Source organism: Orcinus orca, chromosome 4, assembly GCF_937001465.1.
Source record: "Orcinus orca chromosome 4, mOrcOrc1.1, whole genome shotgun sequence".
Taxonomy (NCBI): Eukaryota; Metazoa; Chordata; class Mammalia; order Artiodactyla; family Delphinidae; genus Orcinus; species Orcinus orca.
This window is the reverse complement of record NC_064562.1, coordinates 152996269-153023301: the sequence shown is the minus strand read 5'-3', so window position 1 is coordinate 153023301 and position 27033 is coordinate 152996269. Positions and strand designations below refer to the sequence as shown.

At 61.9% G+C, this 27033-nt stretch overlaps 1 protein-coding gene across 12 annotated transcripts in view; it reads left to right on the top strand.

The window, feature by feature from the left end:
- The window catches only part of SH3BP2 (SH3 domain binding protein 2), a 44702-nt gene extending 19825 nt beyond the window's left edge, over positions 1-24877 (top strand). For 2 of the 12 annotated variants that reach the window (XM_049709257.1, XM_033419572.2), the window contains exons 2-13: positions 10695-10834; positions 11989-12091; positions 13597-13714; positions 14070-14140; positions 14999-15087; positions 15348-15416; positions 17175-17826; positions 19207-19330; positions 19493-19548; positions 20030-20111; positions 20781-20840; positions 21148-24877. In XM_049709257.1, the coding sequence (XP_049565214.1) occupies positions 10699-10834; positions 11989-12091; positions 13597-13714; positions 14070-14140; positions 14999-15087; positions 15348-15416; positions 17175-17826; positions 19207-19330; positions 19493-19548; positions 20030-20111; positions 20781-20840; positions 21148-21333 (1746 nt within the window). In that variant the 5' untranslated portion in view covers positions 10695-10698 and the 3' untranslated portion in view covers positions 21334-24877. Of the gene's footprint in view, positions 1-3470; positions 4197-4267; positions 8198-9511; positions 9691-10254; positions 10452-10694; positions 10835-11988; positions 12092-13596; positions 13715-14069; positions 14141-14998; positions 15088-15347; positions 15417-17174; positions 17827-19206; positions 19331-19492; positions 19549-20029; positions 20112-20780; positions 20841-21147 lie in introns of those variants that run through there. The other 10 variants (XM_033419569.2, XM_033419573.2, XM_004265171.4 and 7 more) reach the window with 10 other exon arrangements.
- The last annotated feature ends 2156 nt before the right edge of the window (positions 24878-27033 follow it).

The following is a 27033-nucleotide window of genomic DNA, read 5'->3' as shown; positions in this document are numbered from 1 at the left end:
TTTTATTTTATAATTTTTTTTTTTTTTTTGCGGTATGCGGGCCTCTCACTGCCGCGGCCTCGCCCGTTGCGGAGCACAGGCTCCGGACGCGCAGGCTCAGCGGCCACAGCTCACGGGCCCAGCCGCTCCGCGGCATGTGGGATCTTCCCGGACCGGGGCACGAACCCGCGTCCCCTGCGTCGGCAGGCGGACTCTCAACCACTGCGCCACCAGGGAAGCCCTCTCTTTTTATTTTTGAGTTTAAGGCACACAGCATGATGGTTGATTTGCATATACCGTGAGATGATTCCCACAATAGGGTTCAGCTAACATCCACCTTCTTACACAGAGACAATAAAAAGAAAAGAAAAAAGGGAAAAAAATGTTTCCTTGTGATGAGAACTCTTAGGATTTACTTTCTTTACAACTTTTCTGCACATCATACAGCACTGTTGGCTACAGTCACCGTGTTGCAATTCCACCCCCAGGACCTATTTATTTCATAACTGGAAGCTTGTACCTTTTGACCACCTTCCTGCAATTCCACCCTCCGCCTCTGGTAACCGCAAGTCTGATCTCTTTTTCCGGGTTTTTTTCCCCCTTCTCTTTTGTCTGTTATAAGGATGCTTGTTGTTGGATTTAGGGCCCATGGTAAGATCCTTAATTACATATGCAAAGATCCTTTTTCCGAATAAGGTCATGGTCATAGTTCCCAGGGACTAGGACTTGGACATATGTCTCTGGGGGCCCCCACTCAGCACACTACACTGGGTGGTGTGACCAGGACCCTGCCCTCTATGCCACCCGCTCCCTCTGCCCAGCTGGATGGCACCCAGGACCAAATTCCCGGGCATCCTTGCAGCCCTGCGCAGGAAGGCAGCTTACAGCACCTGTGCAGAGAGGAGTGAGGCTCAGACAGGGGAAAGGCTGGTGGCCCTGGCCCCGGAGGGTGGGGACTAAGTAGGTGGGTGGCTGTGGGTGGCCTTGGGCCCTTCCTTTGTGAGGGACTGATGCAAAGCGTCTTATTTTGAGAGCTTGAGGTTTTCACACGAATGGAGGTGCCAGCCACCCTTCCCTGGCCCCAGGGCCCTCCCTGAGCCTGGCAGGCCCTCCTTGGCATGAAGGTGACAGGTGGGCACTGGACTGGGCACAGGGCTCTGGGAGACTGCGGGAGACACCGGGCTGGGGTTCTCAGGGACGTGGTTCCAGTCCCCACACCTCTGTTCCCTGACCATTGGCCCGGCCAGTGCCATGCTCTTTGAACCCTAGCATCCCCAGGGTCACCGCAGGTGAGTGGGCTGTGAGCATCAGGGTGGGGCAGGCTCCATGGCCTGCTGCAGAGGTGGTGGGCATTTGCCTGGGCTTTTGCCTGGCTCCAGGGCAGGCTGAGGACCCCTGGAACCCAGAAGGCTCTCCCTTCCACTTTTTCAGGCCGACTCTTGGCCCCTGCCCCGCCGCTGTCTAGTCCCACCCACCCTGCTAAGTGTGCTGCATCTGGCATGGTGGGTGGTCCGCAAGCCTGGAACTTAGAGGCGGCCGCCCTGGGAGCTGGGGGAGGAGCTGCAAGTTGGGGAGGGTTGGGTGGAAGACCAGAGCTGCTGAGGGCAGGGACCCCAGCCCCACACATCTTGCTGCTTGGGGGCTGGTTATTCTCAGCACAGTGTGAAAGGTCGTGGAGCTCCCACTATTGAAGGAGGGACCCTGAATGTCCTCTGTTTGAGGAATGTGAATCGCTGCGTTATTTGCTGCAGGGATGAAATGCTGCCTCGGGAGATGGGAGGGCACAGGGAGGAACAGAGGCCTGGAGTGGCGGGGCCTTCAGAGGTCGCAAAGCAACCCCGGGAATCCTGACCTCAGACTCCCAGAGGGAGTAGGGCTGGGGAAGGAGTCGACGCAGGTCTGACTTCCACGGAGACCCCTGTTCCTCTGCTCGGGCGTGACTGCCCCTAGGCCTCTTAGTGCTGAGCCGGGGCTCCAGCGGGTGTGGCCCTCTGCCTACTCTGCCTCTGCTGTGGATAGTACTTGGTGGCCCTCCTGGGGCAGGGGCAAGGGGAGGCTGTGGCTCCTGGACCCCAGGCCTCCTGATCCATCCTTCTGTCTCTCCAGTGAGGGATGGGATGTCCCAGTGAGAGCCTGGCGGCCTCCCGTTTCGGGCAGTTCTCATCTGCAGGCCTGTGCCCACACCCTCCCCCTCCCCCCCTGCCGCCCGCCCCCCCAGCCTCCCCCGGCTCTGGCCACTTGCTGCCCGGACTTTGACTTCCTCAGGCCACCCCTGCCCCAGCAAACTCCTTCTCAGTCAAACCTGGCCCCTCGTCTGGAGGCCTCCCCTGATCCAGTGCCTGCTGGGCACCTCCTCTGGACTTCACGGCCCCTTGAAGCCCCTGCCCTGTCCCAGAACTGCTCCACTGGCTTGTCCTGGCTGCCCAAGCCCCAGGGGCTCCTAACCTGCTATTTTATCTCAACCCTCAGCACTGATGAAGAAACTAAGGCTCAGAGAGGCTAAGTCAGTAGCTTGAGGCCCACAGTTGGCAGAGGATAGAGGTGGGCGGGGTGCCCAGCTGAGTCTGACTGGGAGCCCTCTCCCCACTCTGGGCAGGCTGCGAAGGGGAAGGGCAGGGGGCCCCACTGAACCTCCCCATTGCCACCACCCGTCCATCTGTTGTGGTCAGCTTTCTCCTGAAGGCATGGCCTGCCCACTGCCACCGAGGGCACTGAGGCTGCGGAGGCCAGGGTCCCGCCCTGAGGACAGCTCGTACACAACAGCCCCATCCTCCAGGAGATAGCAGGTAGTCTCACACCCCAGACTGGCCCCTGGGTGGTGCGGGGACCTTGGCAGGGGTCTGGGGCTGTGCACACATTGGGAGATGGAGGCCCCCCAGCCAGGGCCAGCCTCCCTCAGGCCCCGACACACAGGGATGCAGGCTGACTAGGCACTGGCACAGCTGGCTGTGGGGCTATGCCCTGGTAAACCTGGCGGGCAGGACGAGGCCTTTGCAACGCCCGTAGTCTGCGGCCTGTGTCACCCTCAAATCCTGCCGTGGCGTGGCCCCAAAGCACTCCTTCCTCCAGCTGGTCTTGTCCTCCCTGGGCGAGGTGTGACCTTGAGACCCAAGCTCGGGGGAGGAGAGGCAGGGGGCCTGGGGGCTCAGCACCGAGCAGCCTGGGCTTGAATCCCTGCTCCCAGCTTCCTGGCTGTGGACCCGGGCGGGGGAGGAAGCCCGGCTTGGTGGGGCAGAGCAGGCTTGGGAGGGACCCGGTCAGGGACCAGGGAGTGACAGGACTGTGCTTTGCCACTGGGGCTGTAAGTGCTTTCTAGCCAGCCAGGTGTTCACAGAGGCAGCAGAGAGTGGCGATCACTGCTCGGTCACAGCAGCTGTGTCACAGAGGCTGTGCCTGGCATGGGGGGATGGGGTGGGGCAGAAGGCTTGGGGGACGGAGGGAAGGTGACGGGCTCGGAACCCATCCCTTGGTCCCTTGGTGTCAAAGGGCAGAGAGGTGGCCACCTTGAAACGCAGAAGGCTCTGGTGCCAGAGGCACAGCTGCGCCGTGTAGCCTCGGAAGGCAGAACTGGGCAGCGGCGCCCGTGGTGGTGGTGGGAGCACGCCCGGGTAGTAGTGAGCTCCCCGTGCGGGGCATAAGCACCGACTTCTTGTGTGGCTGTCTCTGGGGTCAGGGAGGCCAGGCCTGGCGCCCTGGGCTTTGGGGCTTCAGCGATTTGCTGGGAAGAAGTCAAACGTACAGAGGTGGCCCTGGGGGGGACCGGCAGGGAGCTGCCTCCCGGGGGCATAGCTGGCCTCATCCCGGGGCCTGGCGAGCTGTGGTCTCTGGCCACAGTGGCCGTGGCCCAAAGCCAGCAGGCCACACGGCACTGACTGGGCACAGCGCTGGGCCTCAGGACCTCAAAGGGTGGAAGGCAGGAAGTTCTGGCTACCCGGGGCTGCCCAGGGGCCCGGCAACAGGAAGCCCTGGGCGGGGAGGAAGCCCTGGAGGCCACGGGCCCCAGATGCAGCAGGCGGCTGTCAGCAGGAGGCTCCGCGGGCGTAGCCGGCCCAGCACTCTGGGCCGCGCGGGGCACCGCACCGCGCCTGCCTAGGGGAGGCCGGCTGAAGCCCCGCCTCGTGGCCCCTGAGCCACATGGCCTTCCTGGGCCCCAGGACACCTGCCCCCAAGCCGTCGCCAGGCAGGAAGACAGTCATGTGCTGGGTCAGTGCCACCAGGTCAGCAGGGCGGTCCTGAGGCTGGGGGGCTCGGGAGGTGGTGCCGGCCCATCACCTGTAGAGCCGATCAGGGAGTCCCCGTGACGAGTCAGAACCCCCCTCAACGGGGCCCGCGGTGGGGCGCACAGGACGCTGGCCCTGGGCCGCGGAGAGGAGAGCCCTCAGCTGGACGGGGCAAGTGGGAGCCCAGAGAGGACAACCCCGCCCCCTGGTCATGTGCTGCCCTGCCTGGGTGGCCTTGGCGTTTGGGTCCTGGGTGCACACATTGTGTGTGTGCGTGTGTGAGTGTGATGATGTGTCAGCGTGACCGTGCCTGCACTGCGGGGACACGGAGAGCTGTGTGAGCTCCCACTGCCTGCCTGCCCTGGGAGCGCAGTGCTGGGGGGCCTGGCAGGGAGCCGAAGAGCCTCAGGGTCTCAGGGACCCCAGCCCAGGTCGTGCCTCCCTCCCTCCCTCTGGCATGGCTCGTCACTGGCCTTCACTGGAGATTTTTGGTTTTCATTCTTTTATGGAGAAAGATTCTGGGAAGAGGAAGGGGGAGGAGAAACTGAAAGGAGAGACGGAACCAAGAGGCGCTGCGGCCCCGCCCCTCCAGCGCCACCTAGCGCCCGCTCTGTGCCGGGCGGGACAGGCTGAGCGCTCTACTCTTCACTGGCTGTGTGACTTCTGAGTTATTCAGCTTCTCCGAGCCTTGGTGTGTTCATCAGTGTCGTGGGGGTGACACAGGTTCACACGTCAGGGGGTGTTAGGATGGTGACGTGGGGTGGTCCTCGAGAAGCACAGAGTCTGGTCCCCACGGTGAGTGCCCGGTGTGCTCCATGCGAGTTGACGACTTGCTGAGCTTGTTCATTAGCGTCCTAGTCTGTGAGATGGAGGTAAAGCAACGCCTGTGGGGTTTAATGAGCTGTCGGGTGAGACTTGGCTCTGCACCAGTGCAGGGCTGCGGGGTAGTGATGATTACTCTGACCTGTGCCCAAGCTGCCTGCCCAGGGCACTGGGGCTACCCATGAAAGGTCCTGCTAGCCCCTGGAGGCTGTGTGTGTGTGTGTGTGTGTGTGTGTGTGTGTAAATATACACGTGAGTCAGTGTGTGTGTATGAGTACATTTGAGTGCAAGCAGGCATGTGTGAAAATGAGTGCATGTATAAGAATGAATGTGAGCGTGTACATGTGCGATGAGTGTGTGCATACGTATGCGTGTGAGCCTGTGTGAGCAAGTACATGTGTATGTGCGAGTGCATGTGTGTACGTGTGCACGTATGATTATATGCAGGTGGGTATGTGAGAGTGTGTCTTCGGGCGTGAGTGTATAAGCGTGCATGCAGGCCTGTGACGAATGAGTGTGTGCATAGGTGTGAGTGAGTGCACTGGGGGACCTGGTCTCTTCTCCCTCGGGGCTGGGACCCCCCAGACCCTCCTCACCCTGCAGCTCCCACACATGGGCGGCCTGGTCACCACTGACAGAACCCCGACCCTGTGGTCCCACGAGGTGCCAGCTCCCTCACCACAGCTAAGACCGCACCTGCGGGTGCAGGAGAGGAGAGCCGAGGGAACCCTGCCCTCCAGCGCCTTCCTCATGCACCTTCCAGGCAACCTGGTGCACAGGCTCACACCGGTACACACGCGTGTGCACACACAGAACCTTCTGCCTTCGGGCCGTGCGGCTCATGCACACATCCTGTCTGGGTGCACCGTGTGTGACAATGACCGAGTGTGCGGAGCCACGGCTCATGTGTGGGCCTGTGCAGGGGATGTGACCACACACCCCAGAGGCTTGCAGCTCCAAGGCAGGTGGAAGCCACAGAGCCTGCGCTTCCTGGAGACCAACGGAGCTGTCTCTGTGGGAAAGAGCAGCTTTCTCCGGCCTGTTCTGCCCTCACCCCTACAGCCTCGGGCCTTGGGTCACACAGACCAATCGCAGCTGAGAGAGTAGGTGGGGGTGGGCACGGAGCAGAGACTGGGGAGCGTGCCTAGCACTGTGTTCCTGGGCAGGTCCCAACCCAGCTCACCCAGTGGTGCAGGGCAGGGCCGGGCGGCCAGAGGATATCCGGCCATCAGGATGAGCTTCCCCTTCGATGGTCCATCTTCTGGAGAAGGGCGGTGGATGTCTGTTCCTGAAGCAGGGACATTCCCAGGGGAGGTGAAGGTGGAACACGACCAGGCCTGCTACAACCCACCTTCCCCACCCAAGGTCAGCCCGTGGACACCCAAGAGCCCTCCTCCTGCCCGCAGAGGGACGGAGGCCAGGTGAGACTGAGCCCTTCACAGGCCTGCACCTGCCTGGCCACCGAGCTGACCAGGGTGGGACCGCGCGCCACCCCGGCTCCTTCCCCATGCTCGCTCAGGTGTGGAGCCAGGACGAGGGGTGGGCCCCATCATCCTCAGCTCTGCCTCTGGCACCCCCTGCCCCACACAGATGCCAGGTCTCCTTACAGATGGGGAAGGAGGCGATGGAGCAGGGTGGGGCTCTGTTTCAGCTTCCTGCGCCTTCCAGGCAACGTGCAGTCCCCAGCACCCAGCGGGGTCAGCATTCTACACCTCCTTTGGGACTGCCTGGGTGCCCCCTGTATGCTGAGCCTGAGCTGGTGGGACCACCTGAAAGAGGGGGCACTTGAGTTAACCCTCTTCCATTTTTGGATTGTTCGTTGCTAGTGTAGAGAAATAGGACTGATTTTGGTGTATCCATCTGGTATCCTGCCACCTTGCTGAGCTTGTTTATCAGTTCTAATCATTCTTTCTTTAGTGGATCCCTTAGATTTTCTAATCATCTCATCTTTGAATAGTTTTACTTTTTCCTTCCCAACCTGCATAGCTTTTTTTTTTTTTTTTTGGCGGTACGCGGGCCCCTCACCGCTGTGGCCTCTCCCGTTGCGGAGCACAGGCTCCGGACGCGCAGGCTCAGCGGCCATGGCTCACGGGCCCAGCCGCTCCGCGGCATGTGGGATCCTCCCGGACCGGGGCACGAACCCGCGTCCCCTGCATCGGCAGGCGGACTCTCAACCACTGCGCCACCAGGGAAGCCCATGCATAGCTTTTATTGCTTCTTCTTGCATAATTGTCCTGGCTAGAACCTCTGGTACAATGTTGAATAGAAGTGGCAAGAGCTGATGTCCTTGCCTTGTCCCTGCTTGTAGGGGAAAGCTTTCAGTCACTCACCATTGTTTATGACGCTAGCTCTCGGTTCTTTGTAGATGTCCTTTACCAGGTTGAGGCAGTTCCTCCCACTCCTAGTTGGTTGGGTGTTCTCATTATGAAGGATTGTCAAATTTTGTCAAATGCTTTTTCTGCATCTATCAGCATAAGCATGTTCTTTTTTTTTTCTTTATTAGATTGATATAATGTATTACCTGCTTTGAGTTTTGTTTTTTGGGTTTTTTGTTGTTGTTGTTTTGGCTGTGCCGTGAGGCTTTTGGATCTTCGTTCCCACACCAGGGATTGAACCCAGGCCCTGGCAGTGAAAGCGCTGAGTCCTAACCACTGGACCACCACGCAATTTCCTACCTTTTTTGAATTTTGAATGTTAGATCAAACTTGCATTCCTAGAATAAATCCCACGTGGTGTAGAATCCTTTTTATATGATGCTGGATTCAGTTTGCTAGTATTTTGGTGAGGAACTTTACGCCGACATTCATAGGGATATTGGTCTGTAGTTTTCTTTTCTTGCGAGGTCTTTGGTTTTGGTATCAAGGTAACGCCGACCTCTTTTTTTTTTTCTTTTTTTGCGGTACGCAGGCCTCTCACTGTTGTGGCCTCTCCCGTTGCGGAGCACAGGCTCCGGACGCACAGGCTCAGCGGCCACGGCTCACGGGCCCAGCCGCTCCGCGGCATGTGGGATCTTCCCAGACCGGGGCACGAACCCGTGTCCCCTGCATCAGCAGGCGGACTCTCAACCACTGCGCCACCAGGGAAGCCCACGCCGACCTCTTAGAATGAGTGCCTTGCTCTTCGGTTTGGGGAAGAGTTTGTGAAGGACTGGTGTTCATTTGAACCACCTCTTGAGGGTGAGTTAGTTCAGTTGTAACAGCAGGCAGTGGGAACAGTGTGGACAGAGGCCTGAAGGGGGGAGCGCAGTGGATTTGAGTAACAGGAGCCACGGGCCTGGCTGGTGCAGGCACACACACAGGAGGTGGAGGGCTGGAGGACAGCCCGTGAGAAAGGTCCACAGGGGCTGGATCCAGAAGGGCCAGCTGGACATGAGCAGGTCCTGGAGCTTTAGAACAGAGCAGTGATGGGCATGGCGTGTGTGCTGGAGCCTGTGCTGAGGGGAGGGTGATGGAGGAAAGAGACTGGAGGCCAGGGAGGGACTTGAGGAGAGGAGGTGGGGTGGGGCTGCCCGGAGGCGGTGGAGGGGGGCACAGGCAGGGGGCTGCGAGGAGGCAGCCTAGAGGGCTGGGAATGCTGGGGGCGTGGGGCTGGCAAGGGCACTGGGAACAGGCACAGAGGCTGGCTGGAGCCTCTGTAGGGAGGCTGCTGTAGAGGCGTGAGAGGAGGGGCTGGTTGCAGCGGGAAGGGGCCAGAGCCCTGGCCTGAGGCAGAGGCCTGGAAACCAGGGACCTCCCGCTGGGTGGGAGCAGGGCGGAAGCTGTTAGACCCACGCTCTGCTGCAGGTGGCCCATCTCGGTGGCAGCCTGTATGCAAGTGGAGGTAGAGAAGGCAGCACGCTTGGGAGGCCAGCCTGTAGCCAGCCTAGGGGGCTCCTGGGAGAGGTGCCCACATCCTTCCAGGCAGAAGGAGCTGCCAAGGACCGGAGCCCTGACCCCTGCAAGGAATCCCGGGTCAGAGAGGCGACGCAGCCCGCCCAGAGTGGGCCACGGGGGAGGAACGAGGGAGGAACGAGGGAGGACCGGCAGCCCCGCCCGGGAGCCTGAGTGCTCGCGCCCCGGGGGGCCGGGGGGAGGGGAAACTCGCCAGCCAGCCCCGCTTCAACTCCAGCTCAGCCCCGGGAGGCGCGGCGGCCCGCACCACCCTTGACAGAGCTGCGGGCCGGGGCTCCGGGAGGAGGAGGAGGAGGCACTTTCCCAAGGTCTCGGCCGCCAGGAGCCGGAGGGGCTGGGGCCCGGGTGTGGGGGCGGTCGGGAGCCCTCCAGCCGCGCGGGGTCGTGAGGCCGGCTGCCCGTTCACCTCCGTGGCTTCCCGACTTCGGGCGGCCCCTCAGGCGTCCGCCCCGCGCCCCCGCGTTCCCGCGCCCCCGCAGCCCCACCCTCGCAGCGGCCGGCGGGGAAACTGAGGCCCCGCGGGCTGACGGGCGGGGCGGCGCCTCACCTGCGAGGGGCGGAGCCGGCGGCCGGGCAGGGGGCGGGGGCGGGGGCGGGGGCGGGGGGCGCGGCGGCATGGCGGGCGAGGGGCCGCGGCCGCGGGCCAGGGGCCGGCGGGAGGAGGGCGCCGCAGGCGAGGCGGTGGCCCGGGCGCGCGGCCCGATGCCCTGTCGGTGCGCGCAGGGGAGGCGGGCGCGGGCCGACCCCCCGAAGCCGGCCGTGCCCATCGCGTGGACGCTGTGAGGACCGAGCCGGCGCTTCCGGCGGGAACAAAGGCGGGCGGGGGCCGGCTCCGGCGGGTCTGGGGGCTTCGGACGGGGCGGGGGCCTGTCCGTCTGTCAGCACCTCCCGGGGCGGGCGGGCGCGGGGCCCCCTCCTCCCTACGCCCGCGGGGTTCTGTCCGGTGCGGGCCGCCGGGCGGGCGCGGGGGTGGCGCGTTTTGTCGGAGGCTCCACTGTTGGTTGGGGCGCAGGCCAGAGGGGTGGCTTTGTGCTTAGGTGGAGCTGGAGCGGGCAGCCCGAGCGACCTGGGCAGGGGCCGAGGAGCAGGCGTGCGGGGAGGCGGGAGGCGGGAGGCGGTAAACATCTGTTGGAGCCTGCCAGTTTGCTGAAAGCGGAGTGGGTTTTTGTGTGTGTGTGTGTGTTTGGGGATGGGGCAGGAGTTCCAGCAAGGCTGGGCCTCTGGGTCTGACCCGAACTGCTCCTCCAACTCCACTGGGGCCCCCGGACGGACCATACCCCGGGTGGGGTGGGGGCAGGCACTGGATAAAACAGTGCGGGGTGGGTGGGTGCTGTTCAGAGGGACCAGGGGTGCGGTGCGGGAGGCCCCGAATGTGACTGGGCATTGAGGTGCGTCACAGAAGAGGGGAGTCTGAATCTGGGTCTTGAAGGGCGAGTAGGAGTTCTCTATGTGAGAAGGGGTGGCAGTCATTCCAGGCAGAGGCCGGAAGTGTGAAACTGAAAGAGCCTGCCAGGTTTCTGGGAGAGCAGCTGGAACATGAGTAAGAGGCTGTTGAGCAGCGGGGCCTTACAGCCGGGCCTGGAATGTAGGGCCCTGAGGGCCTGGGTTAACCCTGAGGCAGGCAGCCTGCCCCTGGAGACCGTGCACTGGGTGGCCCCTGCCCGAACGATGCCCCAGGCTGACTGGGACACTGTGGATCCCAGCCAACCCACCAAACGATTGTTTGGCGAGGGTGTGGCCCCCAACCCTGGCTGAGACATGTCCCCTTCCCTTTTTATTGTAGCTTCATGGCGGCCGAGGAGATGCACTGGCCCGTCCCCATGAAGGCCATTGGTGCTCAGAACTTGCTGACCATGCCTGGGGGTGTGGCCAAGGCTGGCTACCTGCACAAGAAGGGCGGCACCCAGCTGCAGCTGCTCAAGTGTGAGTCCCCTGAGTGGTGGGGAACATAATGGGAGGACGTGGGGACAGGGCTGAGCCCCACTGGACCTTCTTGGCCAAGCACCCTTCCTTTCTGAGCCTCTTTTTCCTTCCTTACCTGGTGGGCCCTCCAGAGTTTCCCTTCTCTCCCTGCCGGCACCCCCTCGGGGCCCTGAGGTTGGCCTCCCCAGCCCCCAGGACTGTGGAAGGGTCTGGGGTGGTGCAGCGGGTGGAGATAGGAGGGCATTTGGTGCACAGTGCTGACCAGCTGGACAAGGGAGCTTCAGCCTGTGGCCAGGGGCGGGAGCCCTCGTTGGCCTGGTAGGTCTGGCCCCTGGGTGGTGCCCTCGCCTTATCAGGTGTGTGTTCAGTGAGTCAGGCAGTCACTCTGTCTGCAATGAACCCACGTACCAGGCCAACAGCCATCTGGGTGCTGGACCTCCAGAGCTTCACGAGACCGGGGCTCTGGTGCCTAGGACAGCAGGCTGGGAGAGGGAGAGAGCCCCCAGGCCTAGAAGATGCTGAAGCCCAAGAGCATCAGGGCCTCGCCCACCCCTCTGACCAGCCACGAGCGTCCCATGCCTTTGCTCAAGCTGTGCCCTTTGCCAGGGACTCCCTGGCCCTGTGCTGCCTGGTCGAGGTGCCCCAGGCTGACTGGTTTGGTTTCTCTGTGGGCTCCGATTGGTCTGCCCTCCTCTTTGAACAGGGAGCCTCCAAGGAGGGGCTGTAAGTGAGCCGCCTCCAGGCCTGGGAGGGGCTGCTCGGGGATGGGGCAGTAGCCCCAGGGGTTCTCACCTTAACTGGCTCCACACCAGTGGCTCTTGTTGGCAAGATCTCTGGGCATCTTTGCCCCCAGCCTCGCTCCACCCAGCAAGGCGGCTCTGTGGCCTCCCTGGGCCTCTGGCCCTGGCTCTGCCCTTCCTTGAGCCACTTTAGTCCCTTGTCCCTAGGGCCTGCGGTAGCGCCACACAGCCCCCTGAATCTCCCCTGCCCTGGAGGGACCAGCATGCCCATCCATCTGTCAGCATTTGGCCCCGTGGTAGACTCCTGGGGAGGGGGCAGGAGGCCTGGCCTGGAGTCGCCCAGGGCCTCCAGGCGTGGTCCCTGGAGTGGGGCCTGCCCGGAGGCTCAGCCCCTGCCCTCGCCCCGCTCCGCAGGGCCCCTGCGCTTCGTCATCATCCACAAGCGCTGCATCTACTACTTCAAGAGCAGCACGTCCGCCTCCCCGCAGGGCGCCTTCTCGCTGAGTGGCTACAACCGGTAAGTGCCCCACTGACCCCCAGCCCCACGGCCAGTGGGTTCGCCCCCGGTTCCCACCCAGGGCGAGTCCAGGCTTTCCTGAGATGGTTCACACCCCCAGCCCTTCGGATGGGTCCAGCCTCTGCCGCTCCATCCTAGCCTCAGGCCGTTGCTGAGGGCCTGGGGTCGAGGCTGGGGCTTCCTGCCGCTTTATCAGCCTCAAGGGTTGCAACAGCCTGCTCTGCAGAGTCCCCATTCGGTCTCAGCCCAGTGACTTCTGCGTCCCTCCTTCCTCTCCACCTTTTCCCCCTCAACCATCTCCGCCTCCTTTTGGCCAAGAGCCCAGGCCCTGCCCCAGGCCCCCTGGTTCCCGGGGCCTCCCAGGCTGGGGCCAGTTCCCTGCTGAGGGCTGCCAGTCTATCATTTGGCCAGGAGCCTGCCCTCAAGGAGCTCTCTGACTCATGGGCACTGGGCCTCCCCCTCCCCCCCTCCCCGGGGGATGGGGCATGTTGGCACGTGTGGGCCCACCCATGGCCTCGCCTGCACGCACGGGGCGGGGGGGGGGGGGGGGTCAAGTGTGATTCCTGACTCTAGGTCTTGGTGTCACACCACCCAGGCCCTGCACCCAATGGCATTAGTCTGTGCCCCTGCCCACCCCGGGAGGGCCCAGCCCTTCCTGCCTCTGAGAACCTGAGGGTCCCGTGGTGTCAGTGGCAGGACTGGCGCCCGTGGGGGGGGGGTGACTCTAGGCCTGCACTCACATGCTGGCCGCAAGCTCTGTAGGGAAACTTCCCCCAAGCACCCAGCCCAGTGCCCATCCCCCAGGTGGAGGCCAGGGGAGGCTCCAGGGCCCTGTGGCTGCCAGCAGGCACTGGTGGGTCAGACTCTGGGGTCCCCTGGGGAGGGACATTTCCTTCCCCCAAATACACCACCCCTGGCCTGGTGGGAGTGCAGCCTTGCAGCAGGGGATGGTCCAGGCCGTCTGATGGGCCGGAGGGACACACCTGCCCCAGGCGCCCAGCCTGACAGCGCCCCCCATGGTAGAGTTTGTGATCTCTACGCAAACTCCATGTCCTGGCTGCAGGAGCGGCCGCAGTGAGTCACTTCCCTGAAATGTTCTCAGGCCAGCCACCTGGCAGCAGGGGCAGGGCTGAGGGTGACACGAGCCCCATGAGGGTCCCCAGGAGGTAGGCCAGGGACCAGGCGGGGCCCGAGGCATCCAAGTAAAGTAGCATTGGTGGGCAGCGAGGGTGGCATGTCCTCGTCTCAGAGCCCTGCATGCGCTGCTCCCTGGAAGCCCTCCTGGACCCCTGTGCCCTCCGCTCACTGCCCACCCTTGCCCACACGCTTCCTTCTGCCTGACGCATCCAGGCCTTCAGCCAGCAGCATCGATGGGCCAACCGTCCAGATCTTCCCATGTCCCTCGGGGCGTGGTGCTGGGTGCCAAGACCTGTCCAGGGGCGGGGCTGTGCTTGGGCCGTCCCTGCGGGCATGGGCCGCATGGTGACCACTGGCACTGCCCTCAGGGTGATGCGGGCAGCTGAGGAGACGACGTCCAGCAACGTCTTCCCCTTCAAGATCGTCCACATCAGCAAGAAGCACCGCACGTGGTTCTTCTCTGCCTCCTCTGAGGACGAGCGCAAGGTGATGGGGGGCCGGGTTGGACCTGCCTTGTGGGGACGGGGAACTGTCAGGGCCCCCGTCCAGGCCCTGAGGGGCCGTGGCTGGGGCATGGGCAGCTGGGTGGGTGCCGCCCCCCGGTCTCCAGTCCTCACGCCCAGGGCCTGGCGCCAGCCCCCTCACACTCAGAGCACGCTGTCTCAGGAGGAACCCTGGGTTGGCTGAAGGGGGGCCGTGGCCCCAGAAGGGCCAGCCAGGGTCGTCTTCCCCAACCTTGGTGGTCGACACAGACCAGCCAGTGCAGGCAGGGGAGGAGGGATGAGGGTGGGTTCCTCCCCTGGGCAGCATCATGCCCGCTGAGGGCCTGACTGACCCGCAGAGCTGGATGACCTTGCTGCGCAGGGAGATTGGCCACTTCCATGAGAAGAAGGAGCTGCCTCTGGATGCCAGGTGGGCCTGGGGGTGTGATGGTGGGTGGGTGTCACTAGGGCCCTGGACTTGACACATGTGCCTGCCTCCTGACCCCTGGGGGCTTGGCCCAGAATCCCCTCCTTGAAGGCTTTTCTGAAGGTGCCAGCTGGGCCACGTGTGTGCGGGGTGTGCACCTGTGTGTGTGCACCCGAGTGTGTAAGCACGTGTATGCGTGCACCCCGCTGGTAGTTCCTGTTTGGGGATTACACGTGCTTCTACTTGCGCACCCAGGAAGCCCGGCGTTTCTAGCAGCTCAGGCCTTCAGGTTCCCAGCGCCCCTCACTAGGGAGTGAGAGCAGGCTGAGTGCCCGGGGCAGTGGCCCAGCCTGTCTGGGCGTTGATGACTGCACGGCGAAGGTGGCTCAACAAGCAGCGGGGGCTCTCTGGGCGGGAGCTGCATCCATCCAGGCCTTTCAGACATGAGAATAGGGAGGCCCAGGTAGGGCTGGGTACACCTAGGCGGTCCCGCAGGCCCCTGCCTCAGCCCCCAGGGCAGGAGCAGGTGGGGACGTGGGCCCAGCCTTGAGGCCTGGCACCGTCTGGGCGGTCGGGGTGTACTTGTGGCGAGAACCACGGTGGGGCTGAGGAGGGAGACACCACAGCCTCCAGTCCCCTTGTCTGCCCTTGTTTTGTGTGTAGACGTGTGTCTAGATCTTTCTGTGTCCGTGCGTGTTCTCGTGTTTATCTGTGTGTGTGTCTGCATCCGCGTGTCTGAGTGTGCACGTCCGTGTGGCTGCGTCCTTGTCTGTCTGTGTGTGTGTCTGTCTGCGTGTCCGAGGGTGTGAGTGCGGGAGACCCCCTGCCTGGTACTCACGGCCCTGCCCGCCCTGCGCTCAGCGACTCCAGCTCGGACACAGACAGCTTCTACGGTGCCATTGAGCGGCCCGTGGACATCAGCCTCTCTCCGTACCCCACGGACAATGAAGGTGAGGCGCGTCCCCATCCTCTGCCCGCCGCCTCTCCATGCCTGGCTGCTGCCCCGGAGGGAGACGTAGCTGGCTGGCCTCCCTGCTCCGTCCCTTCGGCTTCCCCAGGCAGCCTGGGTCTTGGGTTCCCATCCTGCCCACCTCATCCTGGCCCTGGGCCCCCCTGAGGGAGCGAGGTCCTGAGAGCCCCGCCCGGCCACCCCGGCCTGGGTGCAGCTGGCCTGGGTGGCCCTGAGTCCGACCCTCCATCTGCCCCACAGACTACGAGCACGACGATGAGGACGACTCTTACCTGGAACCCGACTGCCCCGAGTCCGGGAAGCCCGAGGGTGGGTGGGGCACCCGGTGGGCCTGGGGAGCGCTGGGAGTAGAGAACAGGGGCTGGGGCCTGGAGCAGAGGCTCCCCCACCCTGGGCTGGGGCTATCAGCCTGGGTATGGCTCCGGGTGGCCTGAGGCCTGACCGTCTCCACCTCGGGCCTCAGTTTTCCTCCTTCAACCCAAATATTGGGAGGAACGGAGCAGAAGAGGCTGGCTCTGCTCGCCTGCTCCTCTGACCTCCTCCAGTTCGCCTGGGATGGGGGAGGGGCGGTGCAGAGGTAGGTGAGGGGGAGCCCCACACGTGGGACGCTGAGCCAGGGCTGGCCCTGGGGGCTGAGAACAGGGAAGGAGGATAGCTCGCCGTGAGCACCTGCGGCCAGATGGTCACTCAACTGCCCCACCCTGCCCCCACCCCCCAGAGCCCTCGGCCAGGCAAGGGGACAGGCTTGTACCAGGCATCCCAGGGAAGCGCAGGGATGGGTGGGGGAGGGCCACGCCTCTGTCCTGCGTCTGTCGCATCACTCACTGTTCTTCCGCCCCCAGCTCTCCTCCCCCAGCTCCTCTTGTTCTCGTTGATTTCATCATGGTCCGGGACTCCCTGTTCCCTGGCCTCCTCTCCAGCCACCTTGTCTTCTGCCCCCCCCAACTCCTCGTGGCCTCCTCTTAGCTCTGCCTCCCTCAAGTGCGCCCGGTGCCAGCCCTCTTCCCTCCTACTGGCTCCCTCCCTCTGGGGCCCCAGCTCCCACGGGCCTTCAGCCCACCAGGACCTGCAGGCCAGCACCGAGCCCACATCAGACCCTCATCCGTTCTCTGGTCTTTGCGCCCTCGCTCGCCCGCTTCGGGCTCTCATCTCTCGGGCCTGTGACCACAGCCCTGGTGAAGCCCTGCCTCCGTCTGCCCCACCCCTGGCTGGAGAGAGCCCACGGAGGCCTCACCCTCATCCCCACCTTGGACCTCCAGGGGCCCAGTGCCCCTGCACACCTGCTTGCGCATTCCCAGCTCCTCACCCAGAACGCCTCTCGTCAGGGTTCCCACCCCAGCGCCCGAGGGTGGCACTTGGCCCGGGGCCCCCTCCCTGCCCCCACCTGCCTCGCCAGCCCCAGACACCTCGTGCTCCAGGTCCCCTCCCGCCCAGCCCTGTGCTGCCCGGGGTGCCCACGCGCACGACCCCGGGGCTCAGGCCTGGCCCGCTCCTCTCCCGTCACTCCTGGGCCACGGCCAGTGTCATCGACAGGCTGTTGACTCCTGACATTTCCAGCCGGGGCCCCTCCTCTGAACTGGGCCTGGGCCCCTGGAGTCCACTCGACGTCCCTTAGGTGTCTTGGGGCACTGTCAACTTGTTAGGAGCGAACCCAACCCCCAGCTTCCCCCAGCCTGCTCCCGCCTTTCCTCCTCACCTCTGTTACTGGGACTCCCAGCCGCCCCAGCTGAGGCCCGGTCCTGGGAGACTTCCTTGCCCCTTTGTCTTTCTCGCCCCGACCCGCTCCCCCGGAAGCTGAAGGCTCCTGATGTGACACCTGGGCTTCAGGAAGTTTGCACAGGCTGCCGTATGGGGGACAGATCGGGAGGGCCGGGTGGCCTGGGGTGGGCCAGCGTCCCAGAAGGAAGGCTGCATCGGGGCTGTAGGCCGCGTGGCCGGGCTGGGGGGCTGGGCGCTGGGGGGTTGCACGCCTGCTTGGCCCTGGCTGGCCCTTGCCGGCAGAGGTGCTGCTGCTCTGGCCTCCAGCAGGGGATGCTTGCTCACCAGATGGGTCTCCTCGCTCTGCAGATGCCCTGATCCACCCACCGGCCTACCCCCCACCTCCGGTGCCCACGCCCAGGAAGCCCGTCTTCTCTGATGTGCCCCGGGCCCACTCCTTTTCCTCCAAGGGTCCAGGCCCTCTGCTGCCACCTGCACCCCCTAAGCGCAGCCTCCCCGATGCCGGCCCGGCCCCCGAGGACTCCAGGAGGGAGCTGCTGGGCCCGAGGTGGCTCGAGCCCGGCCCCAGGGTGCCCGCCCCCTCCCGGAGGGTGAGTGAACCCCCACCGGGCGGCCTGCCCGCCGTGCCCAGCCGGAAGCCACCTTGCTTCCGCGAGGACGCCAGCTCTGGCCCAGAGCCCCGGGTCCCTGGCCATGGCGCCAGCTCTTCCTCTAGCTCTGCCAGCGCAGCTGCTACCACCTCCAGGAACTGTGACAAGCTCAAGTCCTTCCACCTGTCCCCTCGGGGGCCACCCACACCTGAGCCCCCTCCCGTGCCAGCCAACAAGCCCAAGTTCTTGAAGGTGGCTGAAGTGGCCCCCCCAAGGGAGGCAGCCAAGCCCGGACTCTTCGTGCCCGCCGTGGCCCCCCGGCCTCCCGCACTGAAGCTGCCCACGCCCGAGGCCACAGCCCGGCCCGCGATCCTGCCCAGGCCAGAAAAGCCGCCCCTCCCCCACCTCCAGTGAGTCTGTGCCGCACTGGTGCCACTGGGACCCCCCCCCAGCCTGTCTTCCCACCGGTGACCCAGCCTCCCTGCCTCTGGCACACAGCCCATGACGGGCGCCAGGCGGCCCTGGCCTGGGTGGGGGGAGGAAGGCGCCTTGATGGCCCTGGGCTGCCTAGGCTGAATGGCCTCCCCTACACCTGACGCGGGGGTTCCCAGGGGTGTCCCGCCTGGCCTTTGAGGTCCAGCCCTGTGGGTGGTGAGCCTGGAGCCCATGGCTGCCTTGGGGAGCAGTGGGCGAGGCGGGGCTCTGGGCACCCCGGCCTCCCAGAGCCCCTGCCGTGCAGTGAGGGCCCTCCGGGCGCTGCCAGCCTGCCCAGGGACGGGCGCTCTGGGGAGGTGTGGGACTGAGCCCTCCTGAGCCAGAAGTGCCCTTCCTGGCCCTGTCTGGGGCTCCAGATGCCACCCTGGCTCTGACGCCACCTAGGCTGCCTTTGTGCCCTTCCCGACTGGGAACCTGCCAGTTCCCAGTGGAATGTGGGACATGTGTGTGACTCACCTCGAGGCCTGCTCGAAACACTTTCCGCTTTATTGCTGGGCAGTGCCGGGAGCCTGGTGTGTCCTCACACCCACAGCCCGCAGGGCCCTCAGCAGGGAAGGCTCCGGGAGCCCCAGCGGGGAGCCTGAGTGGGCACACTAGTACGGTTCCTCCTGAGTACTCTTGACCACGGCACCCTTCTCCCTAGGGCTGTGTTAGCACTGCCACCCGTGCGGGAGTGCCTGGGAGAACCCCTTGGCACACTCATGGTTCTGTTTCGTGAGGGGCCACAGAGTTGTAGGCTGGCTCATGTGTTCGTGCTGTGGGTCTGGACCTGAGTGCCACGGGGCTGCGTGTGGCAGAGCTGATCGTCCACAGCACAGCCTCACCCACAGCCTGGCAGCCCATCCCAGGGTGGCCTCCTTAACTCTCCCTGAAGCCCTGGAGGCTCGGACCATGTGGCCACAGTGAGGGGCGTGTCCCTTTGGCTCGACCCATTCACATCCGTCCCGTGGCTCTGGGAGGAGTGCAACGTGGCTGAGGTCACAGAGCTGGTCCGTGGCAGCACTGGGCCCTTTGCCCACAGCGTCTGGAGACCAGGACCCCCCTTGCCGGTGACGCCGGCTCAGGCGGCCAGGCTTCAGGCGACTGCTGCCACCCCAGGGCGGTCAGCGTGGAGCCCCCCAGAGCTCTGTGGCCCTGAGCCTTTGACAGCCGCCAGGGCCACAGGCGCCAGACCTCACGGGTCCCCAGGCTTGGTGTGGTCACTTGAAGGCGCGGGGAGCAGCGTCTGGGCGAGCAGAGGGGGCCTGTCCACGTCTGGCAGCGACACGGCCTTCCTCCGTTGGCTTCCCGCCCAGGCGGTCACCCCCCGACGGGCAGAGCTTCAGGAGCTTCTCCTTTGAAAAACCCCGGAAACCCGCGCAGGCTGACACGCCGCAGGCGGACGCTGGCGGGGAGGACTCTGATGAGGACTACGAGAAGGCAAGGCCGGGTGGGGCGCCCAGGTGTCCGACGGGATGGGCGGCCGCGGGGGAGCTGGGGGCGCGGGACACGGTGCGCAGCCCCGGCTCCCGGCACAGGCTGGCAGCCAGCGGGGAGAGCCCCACCCGGGCCTTGACGTTGACCATGCCGGCCTCCCTCCAGGTGCCACTGCCCAGCTCCGTTTTCATCAACACCACGGAATCTTGTGAAGTGGAAAGGTCAGTGTGAAGCCCTTCTTTCTCCAAGGCCTTGTCTTGGCAGACCTGAGGTTCTCTGCCGCCCCCCCCCCACACACCTGCACACACAAACACCCCTACACACACACACACATACACACACACACACACACCTACACATACACACACACGCATACCTACACACACACACGCATGAATGCACGCCCTCTGGTCTTCCTGCTCTTTGGTCCCCCTCTCCAGCCTCGGTGCTGGCCAGTTACTGGCACGAGAACACAGCTGAGTGCCACGAGAAACCCGGCGAAAGAATGACTCCTGCCAGTTCAGCCCCTGCTCTGGCCTCGCCCTGGGCTCTGTGCGGCCGGCCCTCGTGGTCCCCAGTGCTCTCGGAACCTGAGCTGCAGAATCTGGGACGACAGAAGGCCACGTGGTGGTGGGGGCTGGAGGGTCCTTGCGAGAGCTGTCCGAGGGGGGCTCACCTGTTCACACGGCTGTGTTCTTGTAGGCTGTTCAAAGCCACGAGCCCCCGGGGAGAGCCCCTGGACGGCCTCTACTGCATCCGGAACTCCTCCACCAAGGCGGGGAAGGTAGGCACCCAGGGAGGGTGCTCAGCCGCCACCCTGCTGTGCAAAGGCCCCCAAGACGGCTGCGTGGTGGGGTCTGCCGCCCTCTACATACCCGGGCTGACAGGCGAGCACAGAACTCTACAGTTCGTAGCTCATTTCCCCACGCAGCCTCTTACTTGGCTTCTCAACCAGGTTTCGTCCTTGAGGTCTACAGCCCCTTCTCCCCATCCGTTTTCAGGAACTCAGCACCGTCTGCAGTGGTGCCCACTCCCCAGCACGGGCGTGAGGCACAGGAAGGGTTGGGGGGCCCGGGGCTCTGACGGGGTAGGGGGTTCCCCTTCCTGCTCTTTGAAGGGGAGGCTGCCTGGGGCCGTGGGAACGTTAGGAGGTCTGCTGGCTCTGCCTGGGCCCCTCCAAGGGTGACTCGTGTGACCTCACTGAGCCTGTTTCCCCTTGAGTGTCGGAGATGGTCCTAGTGTGGACCAGGCACCTGCTACTGTCATTCGCGTCTTAGCAGACGCTCTGAGGGCAGGAGTCCTGGGGCAAGGGGCCGCCCATCCTGACCCTGCTGTCCATGGGCAGGGGGACCCTCTCCCAGGGACCCAGCCTCGACGCTGCTGCCCCCGCACCCCGAGTCTGTGTCTTTCCTGAGGGGAGTGAGCCGTCCTCTGCCCGCTCCTCTCCCCGCAGGTTCTGGTCGTGTGGGACGAAACCTCCAGCAAAGTGAGGAACTACCGCATCTTTGAGAAGGTGAGCGGGCTGGCCTACCCGAGGGCCCTGGGCAGGAGGGGAGCCCTGGTCTGGGGCTCGGCTGGGGTCGGGGCAGAGTCTCCCTGGGAGAGCATAGGTAGTGGGTGGTCTGAGGCCAGCACCCCCAAACACTCCTTCTCCGCCGTCCCCTCTCTCCGTGGCCCCACCTCCCCCCGCTCCTGGCTTCTCTGTGTCCTCCACTGACCCTAGAGGAGATGGGGTGATCAGCCCTCGGCCCTAGGCTTATTTACAGACCTGGTCTGCGTCCCCTGGGCAGAGCGTTACTGCCGACCGCCCCGTCTTACAGCTCAGGGGGCTGGCCGGCCCCTCTGACCCTGCCCCACTCCCCACCCAGGAGGCGAAGTTCTACCTGGAGGGCGAGGTCCTGTTTGTGAGCGTGGGCAGCCTGGTGGAGCATTACCACACTCACGTGCTGCCTGGCCACCAGAGCCTGCTGCTGCGGCACCCCTACGGTTACGCCAGGCCCAGGTGACGCCTGTGCTTGCACGCTACTGGGCAGAGACGGCCACGGGGCCACAGCCCTGGGCCACGCAGAAGGAGACCGGCCTGCACGGGAGAACACGCGGGAGCCAGCACCGTGCTCTGACCCGGGGCCTCCCCGGTGGACACCTCACAGAGATTGCCAGGCCAGGCCCCGCCCAGCAGGCTGGGTCCCCCGGGGCTCGGCCAGGCCCTGGGCTCCAGGGAATTGTGTGGGGCTCTCCTGTCTCACCCCGCCCACCTCCCAGGAGCCTAGGACTGAGCCCAGTCTGGACTTGATTTACAGAAATTCTGGTACCCCCCGGCACGCCCCCCCGGCACTGGGCTGGGAGCTGGGCAGGGCTGAGGTATTTGGGGTTGGGCAGGGGCTGGACCCCCAGGAATGCTACAACACAGGCTCCGAGAGGGGCCGGTGCCGCACAATAAAGCACAGATGACCTTTGCCCCGGTGGCCAGGGCTGCACTGGGAAGGGGGCACGCCAGCCTCCAAGTGTTGACTGTAGCAGGTCAGCTCACGGGACCTCTAGGAGGTGGTCTTGTTTTCTAGGCCACAGGGCGCTAAATGACTTACCCTTGGGTCCGCAGCTGGTAACAGAACAGGACCCAAAAAGTTGGACAATCTGGGCCCAGAGCCTGTATCCAGAATGCCAGGTTCTGCTGCCAGAAGTCAGGTCCAGGGCAGCGAGGCTACAGAGCTAAGAGGCCCCTCACATCAGTAACTGGGTCATTCGTTGGCTTAACCAGTGGTTACTGGGAGACAACCGGGCAGAAGGTACGCACAGCGCCCACCGTCCGTGGCAGCGGGGTGTGCAGGGGCTGGGAGCTTGCAACACAGCTGGGGGCTCCAGGAAGACTTCCTGGAGGAAGTGATGGTTACAGTGCTGCAGGAAGAGTAGGCCCTGTGTCGGCCAGGGGTGGGTGGGGACAGTGGTACCCAGATGCCCAAGTCGTCTGGTTCATGCCTGGTGCAGGCCCAGCACCGATCATCCCCTTGCTTCCTGTCACGGAATCCCAGCAGCCTGCTCTCCCTGGCGTGGCCATCCAGGCTGGAATGTTTTCTTTTCCTCATAAAAACAGACTCAACTGGGTGTCAGGGCTGCCAGGGAACCCAGGGTCATTTGCTCCTCACTGCACTTTGTGTTGGGAATGAGGAATTTGCGATGTAAAAGCCAAGCCACAAGAGCCTATGTGCCCACTAGCCATTGATTAATGGTCCCAGAGGAAGGCCCTTTGGACGTCCCCTCCTCTGCCCTGGGCATGTCCCGGGGTGAGGTCGTTGGAGGAGGAGAGAGAAGTCCAGTCAGGTGGGAGGCTCCTGGAGGTGCAGCAGGGAAGACAGCAGCCGTCTCCTCCCAGGAACCGAGTGTCCAGCACCACCTCTACAGATGTTTCTTCTTCAGCCACCCGGTGGAGTTGGGGAAACCGGAGCCCCTGGTGTTCCTTCCGCAGCATCTGTGGGAAACCAGCAGTTCCTCCTTCCTGCAGTTGCAGTCCACTGCCCTGAGCCCAAGTGACGCACACCAGTCCCCACTGTGGCTTGCAGTTTCCCTTTCTGTGAAATCAGAGAAGCATTTCCAGCAGTTTCTGGGGTCTGCTGTGCTGCTCATTGCTGTAGGACACATGACACTAATGCTTTTAGCTGACACGCAGCCACTTGGCAGCCAGCTCATACTTGAAGACGCCTGAGCTGGAAGGTTGGGGGGTTCTGGTGTCCAGAGCCAGGTGATAGGTCCTTCTGGCCACCTGGACAGATGAGACCTGTCGCTACTAGAGGCCCACCCCAGAGCCCAGCCCAGGGCCTGACGGGACAGCTGCCCTCCTCTGAGTTCACACCCCAGGCCCAGGGCCTCGGTTGCTAGAGTGTGTGTGTGGAGGGTAGTGGGTGGGGCCCCAGGCACAGTCCTCCAGCACACAGGAGGGGCTGGAAGGGGTCCCACTCCCCCGAGACTTGCCATGAATGTTCTATTCCTCACGTAGGGCTGGAGGGTGGTTACCACTGGCTGAGCACTTCCTGTACTCAAGGTGCTGAGCTGCACACTTGACTTAGGTCTAATAGCAGCTGCCCTCCAGGCGAACTGTTTTACAGGTGAGAAAACCCAGGCTCAGGGAGGCCTGGATTCCAGACGCAGCCCTGCGATCTGTCCTTCGCTGCTGAGCCCAGACCCTGGCCCCCGCCTAGCTCCCTGCCACCCGCGTGGCCTCGGACAGCCATTTTAGGGTGTCTGGTTAGCCTGCCTCCCGGGGTTCTGGGCATGCCTTCACCCAGCGAGGGGGCCACAGCTCGGGGTGGGGGGGACAAGGCTGACCTGCTTCACTGTTCTGTCCTCCCAGCCGCAGTCTGTGGGTAAACTGATGGGGGCCCCACCCGAGGTGCTGTGCTGCTCCCTCACCTTACAGATAGGGAAACTGAGGCTCAGAGAGGCTTCGCTGACCTGCCCATCCTGATGGTGAGTCCATCATGGTGATGTCCATCATGGTGAGTCCATCACCATGAACCATGGATGGTTCAATTCCTGTGCCAGGGAAGAGGGCCCTGGACGCTTTGGGAAGCTTCTCCAAGCTGAGCCCTGAACATGGTTGTACTTTTCCTGCAGTTCATCGGAAGGAGTGCAGTGAGCCTCTGTACCTTCTGTTCATAGAGAGTTTTATTGTCAAAAGATGTTTTTAGAACCAGAAGAGACCTCACAAAACAAGCCAGGGTTGCTCCAGTCCCCACGCCAATTCTGGGTCACATTGCATGGACGCCCCCTGCTGGTCCGAGGGGGAACTTCTGGCACCCCAGGCTGAGCACCAGAGGCCTGGGCCCAAGGGGCTTCTCGTCCCGCTGGGCTGCACTGGGCTGGCCTCTGCAGGGCATGGCATAGAGGACAGCAAGGCCACCCGGGGAATATCAGGCAGAGCTGGCCCTTGAACCAAATCTGTGTGTCTCTAGAGAGGCAGTGAGGGGCAGGCCGCAGCCTGTCTCTGCCTGTGACTCAGAAGCAGGGAGCCCCTGGCTGGGCAACCTGCACACACATCGGGCCCCGCTGTCTGTGCCCCGGAGATGGTTGCTAGTGGCCATCCCGCATCAAGCCACCAGCACTCTCTCGGGAGGGAGAGTTGTGGGATGCAAAGCAGACCTGACCCATCTGCCTCCCTCAGACTGCTCTTCAGAAACTGCAGAGGCTGCCTGACAGCTGCCCCTGCGTCGCCCTCCAGCTGCATCCCTGGTCACGCTCTGAGCTACTCAGAGCTGAGGCACCTCCTTTCTCCTTTCATTTCCGGTGGAATGAAACACATCCAGAAAAGTGAACAGAACACAAATGTACAGCGTAACAAATTGCTATGAAGTGAACCAGGCCCCGTGTGCCCTCCCCAGCTCAGCGCCACCCCCTTCCTCTCTCACAACCCCTGCCCTCGCTTTGGGGAGGCTCACATTCCTGTTTTGTTATGAAGGCTTCATCCATCACAGTGCTTTCCTGTTTTCGGACGTATGTGAATGGAATCATACAGATGCAACCTTTGGCGTCTGGCTTCTGCTCGTTACATCTTTGAGATTTGTCCAGGTTGCTGTGCGTAGCTGTAGTTTGTTCAGATTCATCGCTGAAAACTGTTCCATTGAGTGTATTGTAGTTCATGGATCCATTTTACTGTGGATGGACGTTTAGTTTGTTTGTAGTTTGGGACAATCACAGACAGTGCTACTAGGAACAGTCTTATCTGTGTTTGTGATGCATGTGTGCACAAGTTTCTCTAGGGTATGTACCTAGGAGTCTCACTCCTGAGTTCTAGGGCCTTTCACTGTTTTCCAAGAATTTTGCAGTAAAAGAGACTTCCCTTGGTTCCACATCCTTGCTAACACTTGGTATTGTCAGACTTTTCTTCATCTTTGCCAGTCTGGTGGGTGTTTAATTATGGCTTTAATTTGCATTTAGCTAATTACTAATGAGGTTGGGCACATTTTCATGTATTTACTAACCACTTTGATTTTCTCTCCTGTGAAGTGTCTATTCAAATCTTTTGCCTATTTTCCTGTTGTTTTCTCATTAGTCTATAAGAATTCTTTATAGAGCCTCAATATTGTCAGCGAGATGTATCATATACGTCTTCTCCAACTGTGTAATTGTTTTTTGCGCATAGCAAGAGATAAAGATTCACTTTCATCTTCCCCCCATAGGGTTACCCCACCTACCCCTGCATCATTTGTTTCTAACCTGTCCCTTCCCCAACCATCTGCACCGCCACTTGCCATATATCCATATATGTGTAGGTTTGTGGCTGGACTCTCTGTTCTGTTCTATTTGTCTGTCTGTTTCTATACCAGTGCCAAGCTCTCTTATTTACTGTTGCTTAATTATGTCTTTTTTTTTCTTTTCAAATTTAGTTTATTGGATGACACCACCCAAATAACACCATGCCCACTATTTTTTTTAAATTAATTTATTTATTTGGTTGTGCCGGGTCTTAATTGCGGCATGTGGGCTCCTTAGTTGTAGCATGCAAACTCTCAGTTGTGCCATGCATGTGGGATCTAGTTCCCTGACCAGGGATGGAACTCGTGCCCCCTGCAGTGGAATTACAGAGTGCTAACCACTGGACCGCCAGGGAATTCCCTTCAGGTGACTTTTAACTTCATTGAGCTCCTCATTACTTGATATTTATTGTTGTATGTGTCTAGTTTTGTGGGGTTTTTTTTAAACTCCTACATAAGACAGTATTTCTTTTTTCTTTTTTTTCTTGGAAAAGGAAGGTGTACTTTAATAGCATTTAAACTTTTTTATGATGATAAAATGTAGATAATATAAATTAACCATTTTAACCATTTTAAGCATGCAGTTCTGTGGCATTAAGTACATTCACGTTTTTGTGAACCATCACCACCATCCATCCCCATAACTCTTTTCATCCTGTAAAACTGAAACTCTGTATCCATTAAATAGTAACTCCCCATTCCCCCTCCTCCAGCCCAGGCAACCGCCATTCTACTTTCTGTCTTATGAATTTGACTATTCTAGTTCCCTCATACAAGTGGAATCATCATTTGTCCTTTTGTGACTGGCTTATTTCACTTAGCATAATGTCTTTAAGATTCATCCATGTTGTAGCATGTGTCAGAATTTCCTCTTTTTTAAAAAAAATATTTATTTATTTATGTTTTGGCTGCATTGGGTCTTTGTTGCTGCGTGAGAGCTTTCTCTAGTTGGGGCGAGCGGGGGCTACTCTTTGTTGTGGTGCGAGGGCTTCTCGTTGCGGTGGCTTCTCTTGTTGTGGAGCTCGGGCTCTAGGCATGTGGGCTTCAGTAGTTGTGGCTCGCGGGCTCTAGAGCACAGGCTCAGTAGTTGTGGCGCATGGGCTTAGTTGCTCTGCGGCATGTGGGATCTTCCCAGACCAGGGCTCGAACCCGTGTCCCCTGCACTGACAGGAGGATTCTTAACCACTGCGCCACCAGGGAAGCCCCAGAATTTCCTTTTTAAGGAAAGAAATAATATTCCATTGTATGGATGGACATTTTGTTATCCATCTGTCAACGACACTTGAGTTGCTTCCATCTTTTGTTTATTGTTAATAACACTGCTATGAACATGGATGTACAAATAAGTGTTAAGAGTCTCTTTTCAGTTCTTTTGGGTATATACCAGGAATTGGAATTGCTACGTCATATGGTAATTCTTTAACTTTTTGAGGAACCACCATATCATTTTCCCCAGTGGCT